Source organism: Emiliania huxleyi, assembly GCF_000372725.1.
Source record: "Emiliania huxleyi CCMP1516 chromosome Unknown EMIHUscaffold_16, whole genome shotgun sequence".
Lineage (NCBI taxonomy): Eukaryota > Haptophyta > Isochrysidales > Noelaerhabdaceae > Emiliania > Emiliania huxleyi.
In genome coordinates this window covers 1,110,215-1,133,987 of record NW_005200982.1, presented here as the reverse complement: position 1 = coordinate 1,133,987, position 23,773 = coordinate 1,110,215, and the positions used below count along the sequence as shown (strand labels likewise).

The 23,773-nt window shown below is 65.4% G+C and overlaps 5 protein-coding genes across 5 annotated transcripts; 1 reads left to right on the top strand and 4 right to left on the bottom strand.

Moving 5' to 3' along the window:
- Positions 1-1,526: 1,526 nt before the first annotated feature.
- On the bottom strand, positions 1,527-2,103 carry EMIHUDRAFT_56457 (polyketide synthase; the record flags this gene model as incomplete). Its single annotated transcript, XM_005785653.1, has 2 exons — positions 1,527-1,874; positions 1,945-2,103. Coding segments are annotated over 2 exons (507 nt in total), but the record flags the coding sequence as incomplete, so codon positions are not given.
- A 5,835-nt stretch (positions 2,104-7,938) lies between these two features.
- EMIHUDRAFT_462667 (hypothetical protein) lies at positions 7,939-14,233 on the top strand (the record flags this gene model as incomplete). Its single annotated transcript, XM_005785652.1, has 16 exons — positions 7,939-8,382; positions 8,859-9,092; positions 9,171-9,435; positions 9,786-10,416; positions 10,454-10,811; positions 11,146-11,259; positions 11,339-11,389; positions 11,473-11,550; positions 11,803-11,890; positions 12,241-12,362; positions 12,439-12,501; positions 12,759-12,873; positions 12,994-13,046; positions 13,111-13,203; positions 13,272-13,470; positions 14,124-14,233. 15 exons carry the CDS (start codon positions 7,939-7,941, stop codon positions 13,347-13,349), a joined length of 2,787 nt encoding a protein of 928 aa, XP_005785709.1. The 3' UTR covers positions 13,350-13,470; positions 14,124-14,233.
- Positions 14,234-14,466: 233 nt separating this feature from the next.
- Positions 14,467-16,058, bottom strand: EMIHUDRAFT_98973 (hypothetical protein; the record flags this gene model as incomplete). The annotated part of the gene is made up of 3 exons (XM_005785651.1): positions 14,467-14,598; positions 15,651-15,847; positions 15,926-16,058. 3 exons carry the CDS (start codon positions 16,056-16,058, stop codon positions 14,467-14,469), a joined length of 462 nt encoding a protein of 153 aa, XP_005785708.1.
- A 2,503-nt stretch (positions 16,059-18,561) lies between these two features.
- On the bottom strand, positions 18,562-20,098 carry EMIHUDRAFT_434137 (hypothetical protein). The gene is made up of 5 exons (XM_005785650.1): positions 19,830-20,098; positions 19,699-19,755; positions 19,491-19,619; positions 19,340-19,408; positions 18,562-19,204 (listed from the first exon to the last, which is right to left on the bottom strand). Exons 1-5 carry the CDS (start codon positions 20,034-20,036, stop codon positions 18,863-18,865), a joined length of 804 nt encoding a protein of 267 aa, XP_005785707.1. The 5' UTR covers positions 20,037-20,098; the 3' UTR covers positions 18,562-18,862.
- Positions 20,099-21,078: 980 nt separating this feature from the next.
- On the bottom strand, positions 21,079-22,080 carry EMIHUDRAFT_63425 (pentapeptide repeat protein; the record flags this gene model as incomplete). The annotated part of the gene is made up of 2 exons (XM_005785649.1): positions 21,079-21,543; positions 21,916-22,080. Coding segments are annotated over 2 exons (630 nt in total), but the record flags the coding sequence as incomplete, so codon positions are not given.
- Between the last annotated feature and the right edge of the window lie 1,693 nt (positions 22,081-23,773).

The following is a 23,773-nucleotide window of genomic DNA, read 5'->3' as shown; positions in this document are numbered from 1 at the left end:
TGGGGGGAACGATTAAGCTCGACTCTATCTCTACACGTGGGTTGGGGGGGATTGCGCTCCTTGCGAGCGACACGCAGAAGTCCGCGTAGCGGAGCATACCGAGGCGTGTCCGCCAGCAGTGCAAACACTTGCACCGGCCCTCCCGTCGCCCGCGCCTCCGCCGCCGCCGCGCCGCCGCGCGAGAGGTGTCCTTCGGCGCCAGAGGGCGCCGCGCCGCCGACATCGACGAGGAGGCAGAGGCAGCGCCAGAGCAGCGCCTCCGCGCCGTCCAAGTCCGCGCCACCCCCAGCGATCGCAAGGGCGCCGTGCGTCGCTGCGGCGGCGGCGGCGTCGGCCCAGTCAACCATGATGCACCGGCAGGGGAGCTGGAGGGAGGCCACAAAGGCCGCGCCACCCTCGCCGTCGGCGACGACCGGGAGGACGCCAAGACAGAGCTCCGCCACCTCGGCCGCATCCCACACCACCTCGTAGCGGCAAACCCCGTCCGCCCGAGCGCCGCCGCCGCCGCCGCCCGCCGGCGCAGCCACCCCCTCCGCCGCCGCCGAAGCGGCGGCGGCGGTAGGTGTGGCCGCGGGGCGGCCAGGCTCGGCGACCGGGAGGGTGGCGAGGCTGGGCGGCGGCAGAGGCGTCTTCGGCGCGAGCGGCGTTCGGCGTGGCGGCGGAATCCTGTTAGTGACTCGGGAGTCATGTTAGAAGTGGTGAAGCAGACGTCGGCGCGCGGCGTGGCGGCGGCAGCCTAGCATCGGCGGCGGAGGAGGGGGGGGAGGCGGAGGAGGCGGCCGAGAGGATGACGTGGGCGTTGGTGCCTCCGATCCCGAAAGAGGAGACGCCGACGACGCGCGGAATGCAGCTCCTCCACCCCCCTGCTAGAGAGTCACCTCTGCCGCCGCCGCCGCCGCCGCCGCCTACGCCTCCGCCGCTTCCGCTGCCTCCGCCGCCGCCGCCTCCGCCTCCTCCGGCCGCCGCCGCCACCTCGATCGGGATCTCGTCCCACGGGATGAGCGAGTTGAGGGGGTCCGCGTGGGCCGTCGGCGAGACGGCGCCGTGCCACACGCAAAGGCACGCCTGCTCGTGATTGTGACACGTAGTGCTCGTGATTGTGACACGTAGTGCTCGTGACTCGTGATTGTGACACGTAGTGCTCGTGATTGTGACACGCCTGCTCGTGATTGTGACACGCGTGACACGTGATTGCTAATGGCTCGTGATTGTGACACGCCTGCTCGTGATTGTGACACGGTTGCTCTAGTAGTGCACAGTTGCTTCTGGCGCAGAGGCACGGCTGACGAGGGTCGCGGCGGCTACACATGCATGGCGCATCAGCTACAACGCAGCGGTGAAGCAATGAATGAGTCATTAGCGAATCGCTACTCCATTGACACCTTGACGAGGGACGCCACGCCGGCGACCGTGTTTGTGTGGCCGATGTGGCCCTTGATCGAGCCGACGACCAGCTTTGCGCCGCCGGCGGCGCTGCGCCCCGCGTGCAGCGCCGCGAGCGCGCCAACCTCGATAGGGTCGCCCACCCGCGTGCCGGTGCCGTGCGCCTCGACATAGTCGACGTCGGCCGCCTCGCGACCCGCGTCGGCGAGGGCCATCGCGATGACCTCCCTCTGCCCCGCCTCGGAGGGCTGGCTGAAGGTCGACTTGCGGCCGCCGTCGTTGTTGAGGCCGACCCCCTCCAGAGTCGCGTACGCTCGGCGTACCGACGCCGCCGTGAGCACCACCAGCGCCGCGCCGTCGGCAGGGACGGTCCCCGCTGCAGCGTCGCAGAAGGGTCGGCAGACGCCGTCGGCCGCCCAGATCATACCCGCCACAGAGCGGACGGGGTCGTCGGGCGAGCAGGAGGCGCCTAATTGATGGCGGGGGACGGTCTCATCATGATGTGATTGGCCTTGAATGAGGGTCGTCGGGCGAGCGGGAGGCGCCGCCGCACAGCGCGACCTCGCAGAGGCCAAGGCGGATGGCGTGGGCGGCGCGCGCGACCGCGACGAGGGAGGAGGAGCAGGAGGTGGCGACCGTCTCCGCGGGGCCTCGCAGGTCGAGGTGGTAGGCCAGGGCAGACGCAAGGAAGTCCTTATCGTGCCCAACCTCTGCGCTAAAGTAGGCGTCCGGCCGTTCGCGCCTAAACAACAAGGATGAGTAAAGTACACCTCCATGAATCATTACTTAAAGTAGTGGTCCGGCCGATTGCACCGCATGGCGTCGAGACCGTCCAAGTGCGGTAGCGAGCCGCCACACACAAAGACGCCGACGCGGCCGGGCGGCGCCAGCGCCTGCGCCGCCTCGTCCCACCAGCCGGCGTCCTCGAGCGCCTCGTGTGCAAGCTCGAGCAGCTGTGAATGAGCTGTGAATAGAGAGCTGTGAATAGAGAGCTGTGAATGTCGCCTCATGCGCAAGCTCGAGCAGCTGTGAATGAGCTGTGAATAGAGAACTGTGAATAGAGAGCTGTGAATGGCGCCTCGTGCGCGAGCTCGAGCAGCTGTGAATGAGCTGTGAATAGAGAACTGTGTATAGAGAGCTGTGAATGGCGCCTCGTGCGCAAGCTCGAGCAGCTGTGCATGAGCTGTGAATAGAGAGCTGTGAATAGAGAGCTGTGAATGGCGCCTCGTGCGCGAGCTCGAGCAGCAGCCGCAGCTCTCGGCTGAAGCCCGTCGCTCGCTCGACAGTCAGGCCCCACCTCGCCAGCTCAAGGCCTATCAACAAACGAATGATTCGTTGTCAAGTACTTAATCAGAGCCCCCCCCGCACGAGCTCGAGGCCTTCGTCCGCCACGACGCCCTTGCGACGCACGTACGCAGCGCCTCCCGCCCCCTCCGCCGCCTTGCCGCCGTGCCGCCGTGCGGCGGCGGCGGGCGAGGCGGGTGCGGGTGCGGGGAGGGGAAGCGTCGACAGGCCATCCGAGTCTGCAGACTGCAGCATCTCCCACAGCCCCTCCAGCGAGGACGCGCCCGGCAGACGCACCGCCATGCCGGCGACGGAGACAGAGTGGCGCCCATCGTCCCGCAATCCAGCTCCTCGCGCCGGCGCACCAGCCGCATGCGATGACCCGTAACGAGGCGACCGCCGAACGCCGCCGCCGCCGCCGCCGCCGCCGCCGCCTCCTCCTCCTCCGTCGCTGTCCTCGCGCATGAAGGCGGCGAGGCGGGCGGCGGTAGGGTGCGCGAAGAGCGACGCGACGCGCACGCCGAGAGAGGCGCAGAGCCGCAGCGCGAGCACCGAGGTGCCGCCGGCTTCGAAGAAGTCGTCTGCTGCTGTGATGCGTCGGCCGAGCTGCTCCGACATCGCCGCCAGCACGCGCGACTCCAATGAGGCGAGGGTGGAGGTGAGGGCGGAGGCGGAGGCGGAGGCGGAGGCGGAGGAGGCGGTGGCGGTGGCGGAGGCGGAGGCGGAGGCGCCATCACCGGAAAGAGCGAGGGCTGGCGGCGCGTCGCCAGCAGCGCCGGAGGGTGGTGGCGGGCTCGCTGGCTTGAGAGGGGGCGAGCCGACATGCTCAGAGCCGTAGAGCACCGCGGGGAGGCGCTGCAGCAGCGCGCGTCGGTCGCGCTTGCCGGTGTGCGAGTACGGGATGGCGCCCACCGGCAAGACGGCGGGCTGTGCACCGCCACGCGGGAAGCTGTCTCGCACGAAAGACGCCACGGCGGGTGGGTCGTCCGTCACGACGCACGCCCAGACCTTGTCTCGGAAGACGAGGGCGACGCAGTCTCTCACCGCAGCGCACCCCGCTAGCGCCGCCTCGACCCCGCCGAGGTCGACGCGGTGGCCGAGCACCTTGACAACGCTGTCCAGTCGACCCTCGATAGAGAGCCAGCCGCCGCACCGCCTCCCGCGGTCCCCCGAAGCAAAGGCGTTGACCTCGCCGCCGCCGCCGCCGCCCGCGGCGCCCTCGCCGCCATCGGCGCCCTCGCCGCCTGGCGTGAACGCGGAGGCATCCTCGCCCGTGAGGTACCCGCGCTCCATGTTCCAGCCGCGGTGGAGGATGCGGCCGCTCCCTTCGTCGAGCAACACCTCGTTTCCCCACACCACCTCGCCCGCACCGCCGCCGCACACAGGCACGTTGGTCATCCCGGCGGCGGCCGCCGCCTCGCAGACCGCCGCGTCCACCTCGCGAAGCATGCAGATGTCGGCGGCGGTCTCGGTCGTCGACAGGACGTTCGACATGGTGACTGAGGGGAAGGCGCGGAGGAAGGCGAGGGCCGTGGCCACGGGCAGCGCCTCGCCAGACACCATCACATGCCGAAGGCACGCAGGCAGAGGCGACCGGCCGCCACCGCATCCGCCCCCGGCGTTGCCGTCGCCCCCGGCCCCACCGCCGCCGCACTGCTCCGTTAGCATCTGCAGCTGGCCAGGCGTGAGACAGTCCACCCAATCCGCGCGGGCGTCAGCGAGGAACTGCGCTAGCCCGCGCACGTCGACAGTCAGCTGCGGAGGGACGAGGAGGAGGGCCCCGCCTTGGCAGAGCGGGAGGTGCCAGTACCACGCCAGGAAGAGCCCCATCGCCACGCGCCTAGCCGGCAATGAATCATGCCCCTCGTTTGATCCATGTTTAGGCGAGGAAGAGGCCCCGGAGGAGAGAGAGAGAGAGAGAGAGAGAGAGAGAGAGAGAGAGAGAGAGAGAGAGAGAGAGAGAGAGAGAGAGAGAGAGAGAGAGAGAGAGAAAACGAGGCCCCGTCGCCACGCACCGTCCCATCGTGGCGAGAGGGAGGTGGTACGCGCGCCACCGAACCCAATGCGCAATCCGCCACCGCGTCACCGCCATCGCCTTGGGCCGCCCCGTCGAGCCTGTTCACGGCGCGGGCGGGTGAGCAGCCACGGCCGCCCACGCCGCCTAGCCCGCACCAGCCGCGTCGGTCGCCAGAGGTCCAGTCGATAAACGCGGTCCCTCCGAGCTCGCTCGCCGCCGCCGGCAGCCTACGTGATGAACACGCCAACCTCAGGGCGGGAAGACGGTGGTGTGCAGCGTCTTCAGAGCACCGCGTGAATACAACGGAGAGGAGTCCAGTGAATACAGCGGAACAAAGGTGAATACAGCTGAATACGGGTGGCCCTCTCGGGCGCCAGTTGGGAGACAAGAATACGAATTCTGCTTCTGGGGCCGGAAGCCTCGCCGTGATCTCACAAGGGGAGAGGAAGGGCGGCAGCGGCAGAGCAGACAGGTCGATCACGAACGGCGCGGCTGCCTCCGCTCCAGCCGAGAGGCTCTCTGGCGGCGGCGGCGGCGGCTGCTGCTCGTCGGTGTCGATGGAGTCAGCGGAGCCGACGAGGATGGCGCGGCACTTCACACGAGAGAGCTGGTAGCGGCGCAGCGGCGCAAAGGGAGAGAGGACGCAGGGAGCGAGGCCGCGCATGCCCAGCCCGAGGTGCGACACCACCAGCAGCAGCGAGGGCGGGAGCAGCACCCCCACTCTTCCGCCCGAAGACAGGTCGACGCCGCGGCTCGACAGCGCGTCGCCGAGCGCCCAGGCGGCGCCGCAGAGGTGTGCGTACGAGACGTCGGCGCCGCCGTCGTGGAGAGCGGCGGCGTCCGGGCAGCGGCGCGCGTGCTGCAGCACCATCTCGGGCACGGTGCTCAGGTGCAGCGAGCAGACTGTCGCCACCGCCTCCTCCCACTCTCTAGCGGCGACCGACGGCGCCGCAAAGTTCCGCACGGACGCGTGCGGGCCCGCAGGAAGCTGTGCGGCGGCCGAGTCGGTCACCACGTAGAGAGGCCTCGGATGCGAGGCCAACAGCGCACGCACAGCCTCGTGCGGGCCGCAGAGCACGTACCGCTCTTCGCCCGTAAGCACGGCCGCTTCGACGGCCCGGACGGGCCACCCGCTCGCCTCGCGTGGGAGAGGCGCCGCAGCGACAAGGACGACCGTGTCGAGAGGCTCGCGGAAGCCGTCGCGGAGCGGGTCGACGTTCAGCCGCATCGCGCTCGGCGACGACACCAGCAGCGACGCCAGCGGCGTGAGGAGCAGAACGTGCCCAAAGTGAAAAGAATTTGACCTCACGTAACTAACACCTGTTGTATGTAGAAAGATGGCGATAACACAGGTACACCCAAAAGAGTCATGGGAAGCAGCGAGAGAAGAAAAACACGGTGGCGCCACACGCCTGCCTGGGCATCTGCCAGCCGCCTGTGGCGGCTCTCTGGCAGGCATGGCTCCAGGCGCTCCGGCCGCCGCAGTCGTCGCCGATGCTGAGCCGGACGACGTGGCGATGCTCGACGGCAACACGATCGAGGTTGCGTGGCCGCAGACGCGCGACGGCGTCATCAAGATGCGCAAGCGTGTGGGCACGGTGCGCTATCGGCCAAAGCAGCAGCGAAATCGGTTCGAGAATGTCTATCTGATCGAGTTTGAGAGGCGGCCCGGCACGCCCCGCACGGCCAAAGGGCCGCGGCTCCGAAAGACGAGATGGGAGAAGCTTCGCGGGCGCACGTATGTCGTGCTGCGCTCAGCCGTGCTCCCGAAGCCTGCTCGCACGCGGTATTCGCCTGAGGAGATCGAGGCTGTGCGAGTGAGACTCGAGGCGGGAGAGATGCAGGCGAGCATCGGGCTGGGCATTGGGCGCACGAAAAATGCAATCAACGGGCTAGCGAAGCGTTTCGTGCCAGGCTATGCGCCGCTGTCGACTGGAGACGGGCCGCGGGTGAAGAGCGGTGTCACTATCGAGCTGGTCGAGAGCGCGATGCTCACGCTGCCCGAGTACGAAGGCACGGCGCTTGAGATATTTGAGGCGGTCAAGCGGCAGGCGGCGACGGGGGGTGTCGCGCTGAACCTCGAGACTGCGCCTGGTGAGCGTGCGAAGTCGCGTGCGGAGGCTAGTATGGGAGCGCTTCTCACCAATCGAAAACGCTGCCGGGGGGTGTCGCGCGCAGAGGCCAGCGTTTCGAAGCTTCTCACCGATCGAAGACACTTCCCTCAGTTCTCCGCCACCGGGGAGAAGCGCCTGTCGGACGTGCAGACAGACAGAGGCCGTGGACGCGCAGATGAGCGTGCTCGAGATTGGAGACGAGTGCGAGCGCCTGTCTACAAATACTCGCCGCCGGACGTCACCGCCGAGCGAGAGCCGGGCCTTCCGAGCACGAAGCGCGTCAGGGCTCACACGCCCAACGTCGGCGGCCCCAAGAAGTCGGCGCGCAAGACGAAGGAGCTTCTGGCTGGCGGCGACCGACGGCATGGGTGATGGGGTGGTGACCTGAGCCATTGCCAGCGCCGCGTTGGCGACGGTGCGTACGTTGTACGTTGACTGTGTACTGTGCACTACTAGTACAGTACTATAGTGTATAGTGTGTACTAGTACCTCCCGCGCGTTAGTATTACTACGGCTCCGGGGGTCCCTCTTAACAGGCGTACGGAACGGCTCTACGGCTTTTATATACACACTCGTATAGCTCGTGAGGAGCTCTATGACCTCTCCGTCGGTCTGTGATTGTGTGTGTGATTTGTGCGGTCAATAAAGTACAATCGTAGATCTTCGCATGTATATCATATCGGTGAATGCGCACCACCAGGCACCAGCACCGATCGCGTGGCCTTGTTCAACACGACAGATTGCAGCTTGCACGTGCTTGCTGACGCGGACTGCGCGAAGAGACGGGCCATATATGGCACATCCCGTCGTTCTCGTTGACATCGTCGTGCACGCTCGCAGCACTATTCGGCGCCTCCTCGAGACGGCCCTCTATTGTTGGACCTGGTTTGTACTCGCTCTCCGTATGTGGACCCGGGGCTAGCAGCATCCTCTGAAGCGAGGCGGCGGCGCAACATTACGCCCCGCTGAGCTCCTATGTGCCCTTCTTGGCGGCCGCCGCCGCCGCCGCCGCCGCTTTTGCCTCCCGCACATCCCTGGCGCGGTCTAGGGGGCGGGCTAGGGCGCGGGGCACAGGAAGTCCTGCTTGCCTTACCGTTTTCTCGCGTGTTTGCGGCGGGCACCTAGGCAACCGCTCACGGCATGCCGGGGCAGCCGGTGCCTGGTTCTCACCTCGGCTGCGCCGCGAGCCGGCCCGCCTCGGAGCAGATTGCATGGGTACACTTTCCCAAAGGGGGGACATCTCTCGGCACCACATTGGCGCACTATGCGAGCAACTCGACGCTCCGACCAGACGCGACCATGCCCTCCTGCACCCGGGATGGCTGGATGTTGCGCGACGAGCTCGGGCGGCAAATGCCGGCTGGCCATCGCTGCGCCGGCGCTGCGTCCGAGCTTCAGTTCCTCAGCCGGTTCCCGATGGCCCACTGGTTTCACTGCCGGTTCTGGGGCAAGGACGAGCAGCCCAAGGGCGCCGGGGGCGCCTTTAACTTTGGCGCGCATTCGGAGATAACGCCAGCGGCGCTATTACCCACCTTCCACAGCGGCACACGACTGCATCTCGGCTGCATCTTCTGGTTCCTTGCGGTAGGCGTGGGACGCCTATCGCGGCCGCTTCTTCACCACCTTTCGCGAGCCCGTGCAGCGCGTGACCTCCGCCTACCTTTGGTTTGGACCCGCGTGGCCACGCTCCACGCGGATGAACGCGACTGCCTACGCCATGCACGTGCGCGGTACCGCCACCAAGATGCTGGCGGGGCAGATGAGCGGCGCGCGCTGCAACTCGCGCTGGGGCGCGAGAGCCGCTCTCCGAGATCTGCCGAGATTCGCCGAAATCCTCCGAGATTCGCCGAGATTCGCCGAAATCTGCCGAGACGGAGATTCGCACTCGTTCTTCGCTACGTTTAGGCGCGTGCGACACGTCGGTCGAGCCGGACCTCTCCCTCGCCACTCGCAGGCTGAAGGAGGGGTTTGCGTTTGTTGGCCTTACCGAGGAGAGGGCTCTCTTCGCCTGCCGTGTTTCGTCGTTCACTCCGCACAAACTCCCATTGGCGATCGAGTAGGAGTGGGCCCTCTCTGTCTGCCTCTTCCACGCCGCCTTTCCCTCCCCCTGCCGCGCCATCTCGGAGTTTGGCAATGCGCGCCAAGGCAGCGGCAGCGCAGCGGAGCGGCGCGCCGTCGCCTCTGACGTCGCCGCAGTACGGGACCCGTACGACGAGGCGCGCGAGATGGCGAAGAGATACTGGTGGGGATGTGGCGACTATAGTCTTAGACAGACCCGCGATGAGGCGCGCGAGGTGACGGCGAGACGCAGCTCTGCGAGCGAAAGGCATTTCGGCATTAGGACCACTTTTCCTCTTCCAGCGGATGAATAGGCGCTCTACGCGGTTGCAACCGACCTCTTCTGGGCTGCTGTTGAGCAGCACAGCCTCACGCGCGCTGCGTGCGAGCGCATCTGTCCCGGCGGCGACTTTGATCGGACGTCGTTCACGCGCGAGGCGAGCGCGGAGCAGGGGTGGGGCATGGAGCGGGGCGGAGACCGAGGTGTCGGCTCGGGCGAGAGCGTCAACGCGAGCCGCCACGTCCGGCGGCACGGCGACGGTCCGCACAACACGAGCCCCATCTCGCTGCTGCACGCTGGTGCGAGGGCGCGGGGTGCGGCGGATGGGAGTGGCGTGGTCGCGTTCAGGCGGACGGGCGCAGCGCGGCGGCCGTCGCGGAGTCGGCAGCGCCTTCATGAAGGTGGGCATTTGTACTCAACTGATCGTGATTGAAAACTGCAGTTTCCGTGTGTGAGAGTGTGTCGTAGTAGAGGTACCCGCCATATATTTTCTTTGGAAATTCTTTTTTTTTGCCTGCCGCGTTTTTTGAGAGCGCCGCCTGCGGTGTTAAGAAAGACACGCTCGCTCGCACACACACGCCGCACTGCACCTCTCGCACGGATTTTGCGAAAATAATTCTGCGCGAGTTCTGCCCGGCTGGCTCGTGAGCCGGTGCCGCTCGCGCCGCGGGCATGAAGTTCGGCAAGGACCTGCAGCAGTACCGCGCGCCCGGGTGGGAGGACGACTACATCGACTACAAGGAGCTCAAGCTCATCCTCAAGCGCCTCGAGGACGACGACGCCACCAAGGACGAGGTCGACGCCGAGTTCTTCCAGGCGCTCGAAGACAACCTCGAGAAGGTGAACCGCGCCTTCCTCGAGAAGTGCCAGCACCTCGAGGCGGTCCTCGACCAGACGCCCGTCGGCCGGGAGCGCTGGTCCGCCAAGGAGCCCTCCTCGCGCGCGTCTGGCGGCTCTTGCGGGCCAGGCACGCCGCGCCACCCAGGCACGCCGGCATCGCTGGCGTCGCTGTCGCTCGGGCCGCCCTCGTCGGGCGCCGCGGACAGGTCTGGCGGCGGCGTGCCTTCGCCAAAGCCGGCTCGGCTCAAGGCGACGCCGCTCGGCGACGGCCGCGAGGGCGACGCGGCGGCGGCGGCGGCGGAGATTGAGGCGAAGCTAGCGGAGCGCGAGTTCTACGAGGCGTATCGGATGCTCGGGCGGCTGCAGACGTACGTCTGGATCAACACGAAGGGGTTCCAGAAGATCATGAAGAAGTACGACAAGCGGATGGAACTGCTGCTGTGAACAGCGTCTCTTCACACCTCCAGCTGTGAACAGGTATGACAAGCGGATGGAGCTGCGCGGCACAGCGCAGGAGCTCGGCCCAGAGTTTGAGGCGCGGCTCGAAAAGGAGGCCTTCTGCTCCGGCAAGATGAGCATCCTAGCAGAGATGTTCAAGTCGCGCCGGCCCGGCGGAGTGTCGTCGAGCGGGATCGCAGCCGCAGGCAGCCGGCCGCAGCTACAGCTCATCACGGGCAACGCAAACAGCGAGCTCTCCAGCGAGATTGCGGCGAGACTTGGGGTGCCTCTCACGCCGGCCAAGATCGCGCGCTTCCCGGACGGCGAGGTGTCGATTCAGATTCTGGAGAACGTGCGCAACTCGGACGTGTACATCATACAGCCAACCTGCCCTCCGGTGAACGACAACCTGATGGAGCTGCTGCTGTGAACGGCGCCTCTTCACACCCGCGCACCCGTGAACAGGTGAACGACAACCTGATGGAGCTGCTTCTGTGAACGGCGCCTCTTCACACCTCCAGCCGTGAACAGGTGAACGACAACCTGATGGAGCTGCTGCTGTGAACGGCGCCTCTTCACACCTCCAGCCGTGAACAGGTGAACGACAACCTGATGGAGCTGCTGCTGTGAACGGCGCCTCTTCACACCCGCGCACCCGTGAACAGGTGAACGACAACCTGATGGAGCTGCTGCTGTGAACGGCGCCTCTTCACACCTCCAGCCGTGAACAGGTGAACGACAACCTGATGGAGCTGCTGCTGTGCGCGTCGGCGGTGCGGCGCGCCGCCGCGGCGCGCGTGACGGCCGTGGTGCCGTACTACGGCTACGCAAGGCAAGACCGCAAGGAGCGGCCGCGCGTGCCCCTCTAATTACTACTTAACACCCGTCAGTAATGATTGGTTGTGGTATTAACTTTTTAATTAGGAGCGGTCGCGAGTGCCCATCTCCGCGGCGGACGTTGCGAAGATGATGGAGGCGACGACGAAGGGGGGGGGGGGGACCTCCGGACGGCGTATTTCTTTTTTGTGCCCACCGCAGTTCTGCTGCTTCTCTCTCAGGCGATGGGGGTGGACCGGGTGTGCTGCGTCGACCTGCACTGCGGCCAGATCCAAGGGTTCTTCGGCCCGCGCACGCCGGTGGAGAGCCCCATCTCTCCCCATCTCTCCCCATCTCTCCCCATCTCTCCCCATCTCTCCCCATCTCTGCCCACATCTCCCCATCTCTCCCCACCTCTCCCCATCTCTCCCCATATCTCCCCATATCTCCCCATCTCTCCCACATCTCTCTCCACATCTCTCCCACATCTCTCCCCTTAGGTAGACAACCTCTGGGCCCAGTATTAGTCCTCATCATTGCCAGCAGTGAATACTTGGTAATGGACACCACAGGTGGACAACCTCTGGGCCACGCCGATCGCGGTGTCCTACTTCAAGACGCGCGAGCTCAACAACGTGGCCGTGGTCTCGCCGGACGCAGGCAGTTAACTAGCAGTTAATCAGTAGTTAACTGCTAGTTAACTAGCAGTTAACTAGCAGTTAACTAGCAGTTAACTAGCAGCTAACTAGCAGCTAACTAGCAGTTAACTAGCAGTTAACTAGCAGTTAACTAGCAGTTAACTAGCAGTTAACTAGCAGCTAACTAGCAGCTAACTAGCAGTTAACTAGTCGCCGTGGTCTCGCCGGACGCGGGCGGCGGCGTCGCGAGAGCAGATGTTTATGAACTAGCAATGATAAATGGTTAATGATTATTGATCTCAGGCGGCCTCGCGGGAGCAAAGACGCTTATGAAAGAGCAATGGTAGATGATTCATTGTCGTTAAACCACAGGCGGCGTCGCGAGAGCAAAGATGTTTCGCGAGGGCCTCGAGGCGCAGGGGATGCGAGCCTCGCTAGCGATGATCATCACGCAGCGAAGGTCGACGGGCGAACTCGGCTCGGAGATCGCGCAGGCGGCGGCCCTCTGATTCATTTATTGGTTAAGAATGATTCATAATTAAGGGCGAGCTGGGCTCGGAGATTGCACAGGCGGACCTCGTCGGCACCGTCACCGGCTGCGACTGCATCATCGTCGACGACATGATCGACACGGCGAGTAACTAGCAGTTTATTCGCAGTTAATTAGTCGACGACATGATCGACACGGCGGGATAGCCGAGAGATGGCCGAGAAATAGCCGAGAGGTGGCCGAGAAGTGGCTGAGAATGGCCGAGAGACGGCCGAGAGGTGGCCGAGAGATGATGGCCGAGTCATAGATGCGGCCGAGAGATGGCCGAGATGGACGCGGTCGCTGCTCCCCGTCAGGCGGCCCGTGGACGGCGCCTCTTCACAGCGCGAGCTGTGAACAGGCGGGCACTCTCTTCATGGCGACGAACGCGCTCAAGTCGTTCGGCGCGTCGCGCGTCTTCGCCTTCGCCACCCACGGCATCCTCTTCCGCCCGGGGGACGCGAACTCATGCGTTTGTTGTTCTTGACCAAGAGGAATGAATAGGCCTCTTCAACCCCCCGCCGAGAGATCGCCGAGCTACCGCCGAGAGATCGCCGAGAGATCGCCGATACATCGCCGAGGTGTGCAATGAGTAGGCCTCTTCAACCCGCCCGCCGCCGACCGCATCGAGGAGTGCGCCATCGAGGAGGTGCTGCTGTGAGGGCGCCTCTTCACACACCTACAGTTGTGAACAGGAGTGCGCCATCGAGGAGGTGATCGTCGCGAACACCATCCCGCTGCCGCCGTCGGTGAACCGCGAGGCGAGGAAGGTGCGCCAGATCAGCGTGGGCAAGCTCCTCGCGCAGGCCGTCAAGTGCCTCCACACACGGGCGACTCTATTCTATCGCTCGATGTTGTCACGTCCTGTGATCAGGCCATCAAGTGCATCCACACGGGCGACTCGGTACAGCGGCTCTTCGACATGGACGAGGGAGTCAACCTGCTCGCATGAGAGGGGCGCGTGGACTCGCCGTCTCCCACATATCCATCTGACTTGGGCAATCGCCCACTGGGGAGGGGTCGAATCCCTCAGACCGTACCGTATCTCTGTACACGTTAGAGAGCGAAGTCGTAATCTAATGGTAAGGTAAGGTAAGGTAGATTTCTCCACACACACACAGTGGTGGGGCAAGGGGGGGCGACCCTCGCATCTCCACGCCCGGACACGGGCAGGAGCCCCACGGCATTCAAAGTGCAAGCACTGGCCCGGTGCACGTGGGTGAGCAGCCTGCCGGCCCTCCCTCCCGACAAACCAACTCCCGCACACACACAATCGCACTCTGGCCATCGAATGACTCCGAATGACTCACTGTGTGTGCTAAGACAGAATCTCCGCAGACATCCAAAACGGGCCGTGCCGCGTTTGTGGTGTCTTCTCAAGCACTAGCATCCGGACGCCGCACACTCGAGCGGGCGGGTCACATCTATACATCTATGTGGGCCCAGTGTGCGCACTAGGCGCATATGCTAGTGCTATCCTGCGCCCTATGGGAGGCAGAGGGATGGGGGGAGGGGGGGGCAGAGGTAAGGTGGGGTGAGACTGGGGAGGGCCTCAAAGGTCCTCCATGGGGGTGGGGTCCGGCCCGAACAGGTCGAAGCCGGTCCCGCCCTAGGTCCCGCCATCGCCGCCGGCGCCGTCGCCCTCGTCCGCCTCGGAGGCGGAGGTCGTCGAGCGGGGCGTCTCGCCCGTCGCGAACCTGCCGCCGAACACGGCGTCGAATCTAATCTAATGTGAGTGAATACACAATTTTCACGATTTGGTACGTGGGCTCGCGGCGGACACGGGACACTGACAGCTTTTACAGGAAATGCCAATCGGCAGAGTTTCTACAAGTCAAGTGTGTAAAGTGTCAACACTCGCTCACCTCAGTGAGACAGTGATCAGCACTTGCCACTTGGTTCATTTTTTTAGCACGTGGCAAAAACGCACGCAACCCTCAGCTTCTCGGCCTCGCTTCTCGTAACCGCCTCGCCAGCTCCCCCACCGCTGCTGGCGGCCTCACGTCCGACGAACGCTCTCGCAGCGTCGCCAAACCCACCTGCGAGGGGTGCAGCACTCGCATGTGCGGTCAGCAAGTCCGCACGGGCGAGGCGTCAGCTGGGCATTGGGACTTCCGCACCGCCTTGTCGACGAGCGCGTCGTCGGCGCCACCGCCGCACTCGCCCCGCAGTGTCGCGCGCAGGATGCTGCGATAGTACTCCTGCTACGGAGAAGGAGTGTTTGCAAAGAGCGAGCTTCCGCCTGCGCCGTGAAGGAGCGCGCGTGCCTCTAGGCAAACAGGCTCTCCTGAGGCCGAATCCGCAGGTCCGGTCGCTTGACCGGGCTGTGGCCCGCCGCCCAGCGCGGGGCCGAGGGCGAGGAAAGTCTCCCTCTGCACCGCTGCCCACGCCGCTGCCGACTCTTGCCCGCCCTGTGAGAGAGGAATGAAACGTCCGGGCTGCGTGTGTGGCAGTCCGTGTGGTGTGGCAGTCCGCTCGAAAGTGTCTCGCATGGGGCGTCGCACCGCTTCTCCGCTCTGGCGGGCGTGATGCCGCAGCTCGATCTGGCCCACCACGAGGGCGCGCAAGGCAGACGGCACTGTGCTCCTTGAGGGGTCGCATGCCGGCTCCACCACACCCTGGAAGGTACGGCGAGGTGGTCGCGCGAGGGCTTCCCCCCATCTCCACATCCCGAGGCGCTGGCATCTCGGCTCTGTTTGTTTTATGACTATGTGCTCGCCTCTCTCGGCTGTTGTGGGTGTGCCTCTTGGCGGTCTGCCGCCAGCCAGGCCGGCCCATCCGCGCAGATCTCGGCGAGCGCTTCCGCGTGGGCGAGGGTCTCCTCGAGCACAAGTGCCGCAACCACCTGGAGGGCGGGCAAGTGACGAGGGCGCAGGAGGGGCTACTGAGGGGGCGGTAGGAACGTCGCCGTGCAGGAAAAGTCGGAGTATGAGATCGGATCCGCCTCGCGCCTGTGGCGAGAGTGCAAAGAGCGCTTCATGTAATCGCCCGGATGTGGTCGAGCGGATCGCGTTCGCGTGATGGATGGGTCGCCTTTGCCGTGGGCTGTGGAGAGCGTGTTGTGGGAGGAGCAAACTCGCGGCTATGGGCAGACTTGTCGAGTAGGGTCAGCAGCGCCTTGCCGAGGTGGAGCGGGCAACTGCTCGTTAGCTGTTTGAGCACCCGCGCCAGCTCCCCCGCGCAAAGTGGCTCCCCAGCGAAACGCTGCCCCTGCTCGGGACACGGCGCAAGTGATCTCAGATTCGTCGACGACTTGGATGAGCGTTTTTAGTGGGTCGTGGTTTATGACGGCCGCCTGCTGGCCGCCGAGCGCTGCAAATGCTGCGACGAGGTTGTCTTTAAACGCAGTGTGGCTGCGGGGCGCGAGGCGGATGAGGCGGAGCGCCCGCGTGAGCGCGGTCGACTCGCTGAGCGCCGCATGGAAGTACTGCACCAGAAACCCAATCGGTTCTGCACGGAAGAGTGGAGGGAGGGGTGGCGGAGAGGAGGGGGGAGTCGCTGCTGAAACCATGGACGCGAGCCTCGCACCTGCTGGTCGGTTCTCGAGCAGCAGCGCGAGCGCGTCGCGCATGTACGGCGCAACGCCGCACCGATCAAGGTACTCCTCGCCGTCGAAGGACGAGGTGCGCTGCGGCTCGCCGCCCCAGGTTGTGATGCGCATGTATTTAATGTGCGCCACACGCACGACCGGCACGGCACGGTCGGTTAGGTAGGTAACGACAACGAGAACAGGTCGCGACAAGGTCGCGATACCTCGCAATGGAATTTTACAACAAAGCTCCCTCGGGACTGGCGCGCACTGGCATTAACACAGGTATGGAAAATAACGTACGGGCCCTCAGCGGAGCTGGGAAGAGGACCGCCGCAAGCGGCGTGGCGTGGAGCGGTTGAGCATCCCTCCGGGGGCCCCTCTGCGCCGGGGAGGCGTTGTTGGAGGCTAGGACGCAAGCGTCCGTCGCCCTTTTCAAACTCGGGGCCCACTCCGCTACGCTCCGACCCGAATTTGGAGGGCCTAAAAGTTTAAGGTGTTGCTGCGCAAAAGGGGTCGGACGCAGGGCGCAGCTCATGCTAAGAGCTAGAAGGGGAGCTAGAGAGAGCGACTAACTACCCTGTCCCGTTATTGCGTACACCAACACCACAAAAGCTCTCTCTCTCCTGTCCTCACTCAGGGGGGCGGTCACTCAACTACCAGAGTCCCTCGACTAGCTGCCACGTTGCCGACCGAGAGCGGATCTCCTCCTGAGCTCCGCAAGGAGGGTGGCCAAGGCTAAGTCTTGCCGGAGCCGCCGCCCCTTGTACTTGTACTTGTAGAGATGCTCGAGGGGGTGCTTTGTGGGGGTGCGGCGCAGCCAGGCCAGCAGTGAGGGGAGGCGCACCCTCACTCTCCTCGGTTGCAGAGCTCGTCGGAGGCTGCGGCACGACGGGAGGGTCGCGACAGCAGTCCTCGGGCGAGCCGACGCGCATGTCCAACCAGCGCTTGGACTCGCTGTGACGGCAGACGCCGGCTGCCTCTCCAACCGCTTCTGCAGCGTCCTTCTTTGCCCGGTGCATGGGCTCCCGTCGATCCGATTCCGCAGCGTGTCGTCCCCAGCGGCGGTGCTGCGCGGGAGGCGGCCGCGGGCACGCTGGGCTCGATCAGCGGCTTCCCTCAGTTCTGAGGGGTGGCCCGTCTACCGTCTACCGGTAGACTGGGGTAGACTGGGGTAGACGGTAGACCATTTGGTAGACGAGTCTACCGCAGTCTACCGGTAGACCGTAATGAACCTACGACCCCAGTCTACAAAAAAATCTTTTTTAGCGTCGTTACCCACCGCTCTTTATACTCGTTTATTCACGAGGCGACCCCAGGGAACCGTGGGCTCTCACTGATTGATTGATTGATGGGAAGGCGAAACACAGTCCGACCAACGACTGGGACACCAACGCTAGGTTCCCTACTGTCCAAGGCGAACGTCTGCCCAGGTTGTGGAGGACACGATCCCGGCGTGAACACGACTAACTGACGGATCCGCTCCTGACAGTCGCACGCGCCGCGCTGCGGCGCGTGCGACTGTCTTTGTTTGAAGTAAAAAGTCGAATCAGAGCGGCGTCGGCGTTGTCCTCCATTTTCCTCCCCCGGACCGCCCGTCCGGGACCGCTCCGGGACGCACGCCGGCGAAGCACCATCAAGCTGCTGTACGGCCCCGGCATCGCCTTCCCAGGCTTAGCTAAATTGAGAGATATTGTGAACATGGTTGGTCTCTACAATATATACACTGACACTGAACCTCCCAGAGCTCGTCCCGGTCCGTCACGGCCATCCTCGGCCTCCGGAGGGCCCCCGGCCGCGGCGCGGTGCGGCGGAGTCTCAAATCCGACGGCAGAGCACCGGGACGCGGTCGGGCGATCTAAGGCCCAGTGAGGCGTATGCATTGCCCATCCAGGGCTATCACCTGGACCTATCAACAGGCGCCTGCGGCGCCGTGGTCGGACGCTGCTGCTCCCACCTGTTCACACTTTCATAGTGGACAGTACTGGGCTGGGGTTTTTTTTTTAGCATTGTTTTGGGTTTTTAGGCATTGTGGGGTTGGCACTCCCATCGACCCTCATGACCTCCTGCGGTCTCTGAGATGGACACCAGTGGGTGTGGGACCACAGTCAGGATACACTCGAAGGCTGGGTAAGCAGTAGAGGTCGATACTCGACGCGTCCCACATGGTCTGTGTCGCTGTCGGCACGCTGTCGACAGGACGTCGAGCGACACCGGTGGCAGTGCCACCCAGGAGTGGTCGGGCGGTCTCCCGTCATGAGAGAGCCACCATGTGATCCGTATGATGATTCCTGACAACCGCCTCAGTCAACTTTCGTCACAGTTCCCGCTCTGAGAGGAGCTGCGGGTCAGTTCGACAGCTGGAGCTGTGTCGCCGGCGTGCGGCGGCCTGCCTCCGGAGGTGCCTCTAGGTGGACATTTTTTGGTCACCGTGAGAGAACGCGTTCGAATTTTCACTCCGGAACTTCAACTCCGCACGCGCACCGGCCAGGGCTACAATAGTGCCAGTGAGGCGGAGGCGCGAGTCGGAAGGCCGCGACCGTCAAGTGTTTTCGACATTTTCCTACAATCGCTGTGAACCCAGCCACGTAGTGGCGTGCTGTGTGCCTGGTTTTGATCTGTGTTCCCACCTGTTCGCTCAGAAAGCTTCTGGGCGGTCGTTAAGGTCCGCTCCCCGCACACCGGCCCGGAAGTACACGTATGTTACATCATAGCACACCGGCCCGGAAGTATGGTACCCTAGACGGACATGCCCAGAGCCTAGACGCGCTAGAGTGCGTCACATCCCCGTTTCCCGCGCGTTCAGGTCCGTAGCGCCTGTGCGCCCGCCGCGCCCAGCCTTGAGCCCTCAGGCAAGGCTTGCACAGGCCGCGGCGGCGGCAGAGAGGGAACTAAGGGCCAGGCGCGGCCCTCCTCCCGGGGTCGGTGGAGAAAGCTCAGGCGCCGTGCCCGAGCCCGCCGCCCAGCCTCGAGCCCGCCGACTTGCGCTTGTGCAGGAGGTGGAGGTAGACGAGGACCGCCGCGGCGGGAAGGAGGACGCAGAGGACGCCGAGCACGACGGCCGGCGGCAGCCACCACGGCTCCACGCCGTCGGCGACGGAGTAGAGGTAGTTGAAGGTCGAGATGAGCGCAGCCGCAATCGCCGTCCCGACGAGCGCCACGCCGCGCATCTGCAGGTCGCGCACGCGGCGGATGCGCGCGAGCTCGAGGTTGATCTTCTTGCGGTAGCTGTAGCCGTTGGCGCGGATGTGGCCGCCGGCTGCCTTGCTGAGCCGCGCCTGCAGGCGGAGGGAGGGCCGAGAGCGGCGCTGTCACGAGGGGCTGAGTGTCGATCGCGCCGTGTAGGGCAATCGTTCCACTTTCAGTCGCTGTTGCGGTCACAAAGAGAGGGCGAGTTCTGTCTAGCGGCGCGCCAAGATGTCGGGCGGCGCGTCGCCCTCGATGTCGAAGAGCGCCTTGGCGGCGCCGAGCGCGTCGAGCACCTAGCGAACGGAATAGGGCAACCGAGTCAGTGGACACTGACTGTGAACGAGGAGCGTCCGGGAGGAGAGTAGTGGAGCGAACCTTCTGGTCGCCCGCGATGCAGTCGATGACGGCGATGCCGCGCTCGACGCCGATCTTGCGCCGCAGCTCGAGGACGGACATCCAGGTGGACGCCGCGTCCTTCCACGTGTCGCTCTTCACCTCCAGCGCCTGTTCCGAGTGGGGAGGGGGGGAGAGGTTTGTGAGGAGGAGACGTGCTCTCTCAAATGAGTAACCTATCAGCACGCGCCTCGAGCTTCACGAGCGTGTCGAGCAGGTACGTCAGCTCGCTGTCGTCGACGTTGAGCTGCGGATCGGAGGCATGTGTGATTAGGGAGGGGGCGGGGGAGGGGGGGGGGGCAAAGAGACGGGGGTGCGGGCCTGGATCGGGCTTCGGCGAAGGGCCAGCCGCAGCATGTCGAAGCTCCCTTGGAAGCCGCCGGCGCTGACCTCGTACTTTGTCGCGGCGCTGAGGACGGACTTGACGACGCGGCTCTTGATGCTGCCCTCGCCGCCGAGGAACTTGAGCAGCTTCTGGTTCGCGGCGTCGCCAACACTAGCGACCTTCGCCGCGATCGTCTTCTCCATCTGCTCCGCCAGCTTCAGCTGCTCGGAGGCGACGTCGCTCAGCTTCTCGAGGACAGCGCCTATTGATAGACTTCCGTTCATCGTCAGCGCTTGCTCTCTATCGAATCAGAGGAACAGCATAATGAGCGCCGCAGCGGCCGAGCAGGAACTTGGACACGAGCTTGCCGATCCCCTCCTCGATTAGCACCGTCTCGAGATGCTTCTCGAGGCGGTCGGCGACGGCTGTGAAATCGCGTACGAGTCCGAGCTCGACGTCTTCGACGTGCAATGACAGCATCTGAAGGGTGTCCGAAACGACCGCCTCGACGGACTCCTCGAGTGCCGGCAGCATGGCGGTCGCCTCCTCGGCGATCAGGCGCAAGAGCTCTCGGAGGAGCTCGCCCGCGGCCTCGCCCCCCTCCGCCGCCGCTGCCGCCGCCGCCGCCGGCGGCGGCTCGGCCTCGGCAGTCGACTCTGGCTCAACCGACGGCGCGATCGACGCCGCGAGCTTGCCAAGCAGCTCTTTGGGCTGCGGCTCGAGCTTCAGCAGCACGCCCTCTCGCAGCGAGGCCCAAGAGTCGGGAGGATCGCTGCAGACAGCGAGCAGCGGCTGCAGCAGCTCCGACACGAGCAAGCGCACGAGCTTGCGGGTGGCGTCGCAGAGAAACTCTGCCGGCTTGTCGCAGTCCCCCGCGGCCTTGAGCACGGCGATGCAGCCGTTGAGCGCAGCGCGGAGCTTGCCGATGATCTCCTCCACGAGCTCGAGCGCCGGCGCCGCTGCCTTCACGAGAGCCGTCACGCCCGCCTCAAGCGCGTTGGCGACGATGTTCGTGGCCGTCCCCTCCTCCTCCTCCTCCTCCTCCGCCCCCTCGTCGTCGCTGCCGCCGTCGCTATCGCCTCCGGCGAGCGCCGCGTAGAGCCCTTTCGCGGCCTGCCCGCCGACCGCCCGCAGCCGCCACGCCAGCGCAAGCGTCGGAGGGCGCGCCTCGGGCGGCTTGAAGGGTGAGAACTTGGCGCCGATGAGCTTGACGCCAGCGAGGACGGCGCGCTCGAACTTCGCGCCCTGCAGTTTGGCGCCCTCGAGGTCGGCCTTCTCGAGGTTGACGCCGATGAGGACTGTGCCGCGCAAGTCGGCATTCTTCAGGTTGGCGCCAGCAGCGAGGTTGGCGCCGGTGAGGTCGGCGCCGCGCAGGTCGGCGCCCCCGAGGTTCGCCCCCTGCAGCTGCGCCCAGTGGAGATCTGCCCCCTGCAGCTGCGCCTCGCGGAGATATGCCCCCTGCAGCTGCGCCCAGCGGAGATCTGCCCCCTGCAGCTGCGCCATGCTGAGATATGCCCCCTGCAGCTGCGCGTTGCGGAGATCTGCCCCCTGCAGCTGCGCCATGCTGAGATCTGCCCCCTGCAGCTGCGCCCTTAGGAGATCTGCCCCCTGCAGCTGCGCTCTGTTGAGACATGCCCCCTGCAGCTGCGCCTGGTAGAGATCTGCCCCCTGCAGCTGCGCCCTTTCGAGTTCTGCCCCCTCCAGCTGCGCCTTGTAGAGATTTGCGACGCGCACCGACTCGCCCGGCTCGTTCCGCAGCGCCTTGCCCCATTCCATCCACGCCTCGCCCAGCTCCTTCCCCTTCTTCCCCTCCACCGCCAGCAGCACGACGCCCTCGGACCCCTCCACGTTGTCGAGCTTCACCTTACGCAGGTCGGCATCCCGCAGGTTGGTGCCGGCCAGCTTGGCGCCAGAGAGGACGGCCGCCCGCCGCTCCTCCGCCCCCTCCTCGGCCGGCTTGAAGTATTCCTGATAACTCCTCCGCCACCCACGCCCCCCCCACGCCTCCCACGCCTTGCCGAGCGCCGCTCCCCCGAGGCCCTCCACGTCCGGCGGGGCGAGGACATACCCCTCCTGCAGCACCGCCTTTTCGAGATCCGCGCCGCGCAGGTCAGATCCCTTGAGGTTCGCGCCCGCCAGCCTCGCCTCCGGCAGCGTCACGCCCTGCAGGTCTCGCCCCTCCAGCTGCTCGCCTCGCAGGTCCGCCGGCGGCCGCACTGTTAGCGTTAGTGGCCGCACTTTGAGCATCGCTAGCAGTTCGGCACGAGCGAGCCCACTCGCATCGCTGCCGTTGAGCGCAAGGATAACGGACATCCGAGGCACGCCCTGCTCGAGCGCCGCGCCCTTAACAGCCTTGATGGCTACTCCGTCGATATGCCACTCCGTCGTGATGCCAAGGGGCCCGGCCTCTTCAAAGGTGAAGCTGCGCGGCTCGCTAAGCGGCAAGCGTTGCGCCGCAAGCTGCTCGCCTCCCGGCTCCGCCTCGGGGGGGCGCCCAGGCGGACGCTCGGCGCCGGACCCGAGCGGCTCTGCCTCGGCGGCCGCCTCGTCCTCGCCCGCCGCCGGCCTTGCGCCGAGAAAGGCGAACATGCTCGGCGATCGCCTTCGGGACGCTGCGCCAAAAGAAATACCCGCCGCGCGTAAATTTCCCTCCCTCTCCGTGTGTGTGTGTGTGTGTGTGTGTGTGCGGTCTTCCGCGGGGGGAGCTGCGTCGACGGGTGCGGGACCGCGGCGCAAACAGTGCTGCGGCGATGCCTCCGGCTGCTGCGGCGAGTGGTTTGCTGCTCGCTGCGATGGCGAAGAACTCGTCTCGCCATGGGTGGACGCAAGACAGATGATGACGACACGCACGAGCGACACACAGACACAAACAAGCTCACAACACACACGGGGGGGGGGGGGGGGATGTGGGATGGGGGAATGTCCTGTGGGATGGGGGAAACACAGTCCGACCAACGACTGGGACACCAACGCGGTATGGGTAGGTAGGTAGGTAGTAAGGTGATGGGTGGACGCTAGGTTCCCTACTGGCGTGCTGTGAACAGCGCGATAGGACGTATTTTCTTCGCATACGGGTAACAAAAGGCTATGCGCCGGCGCCCCAGCGTAGAGGGCCTCGTGTAGCCCTCCTTTTGGTATAATATAAAGGCTAAGCTCATAACAAAAGACGCCTGGTTTTGATCTGTGGCGTCGTGTCGGCTACCCTTGCCAGCTAGTGTCCTACGCACGCATGGAAAGCGAGGTGCGGCGTGCATGACCCAGGCTGCTGATTGGGCGCGAGCCGCCACCGACTGTCGGAATTTGCAAGGCGGCGTGCACTCGCTGCACGCACAGCTGCGGAAGAAAGTGGCGCAACGGGTGACGCTCTGCGCACCTCGGAAGCCAGCACTCGCCGCTCGGCTGCTGGATGGCAACGAAAAGCTGAGCGTGTCCTCGCCTTCCGCTGCCGTCGACGCGCTGCTCTGCCTACTCGAGTCTCCGGCTACTCTCCACGCACGCGTGGTGGATGCGGCCCGGGCGGTGGCATCAGAGCAGAATCGGCTCGTGCTGTTCACGCCAGCGCGGCCGGCGGCGGGCCCGCGCCTGCTCGTGCTGCACCACGAATGCCTCGAGATGGGCCACACACTGGCGCTGCTTGCCGACGACCTCGTTCACCCCTCCGGCGGCGGCGGCACCTTGACATGCAGCGTCGAGCCAGTCATGTGGCTCCACCTCTGGCGCTGCGGCCCTCTCCTCGAAGAGCTGGCGTCGGTGACGCGGCGGCACCCCGCCGGGGAGGCGCGCAGCCTGGCCTACGCGCAGGCCTTCGCCTCCGCCGCGAAGACGCCGCGGCGGGTGCTCGAGCTACTGCACAGCGGCTTTAGCTTCCTCGGCCTGGACGGCCACGCGGGGCGCGTCGACCTGCGCGGCCTCGCGGCGGCGCGGATGGCGGCGTTGCTGC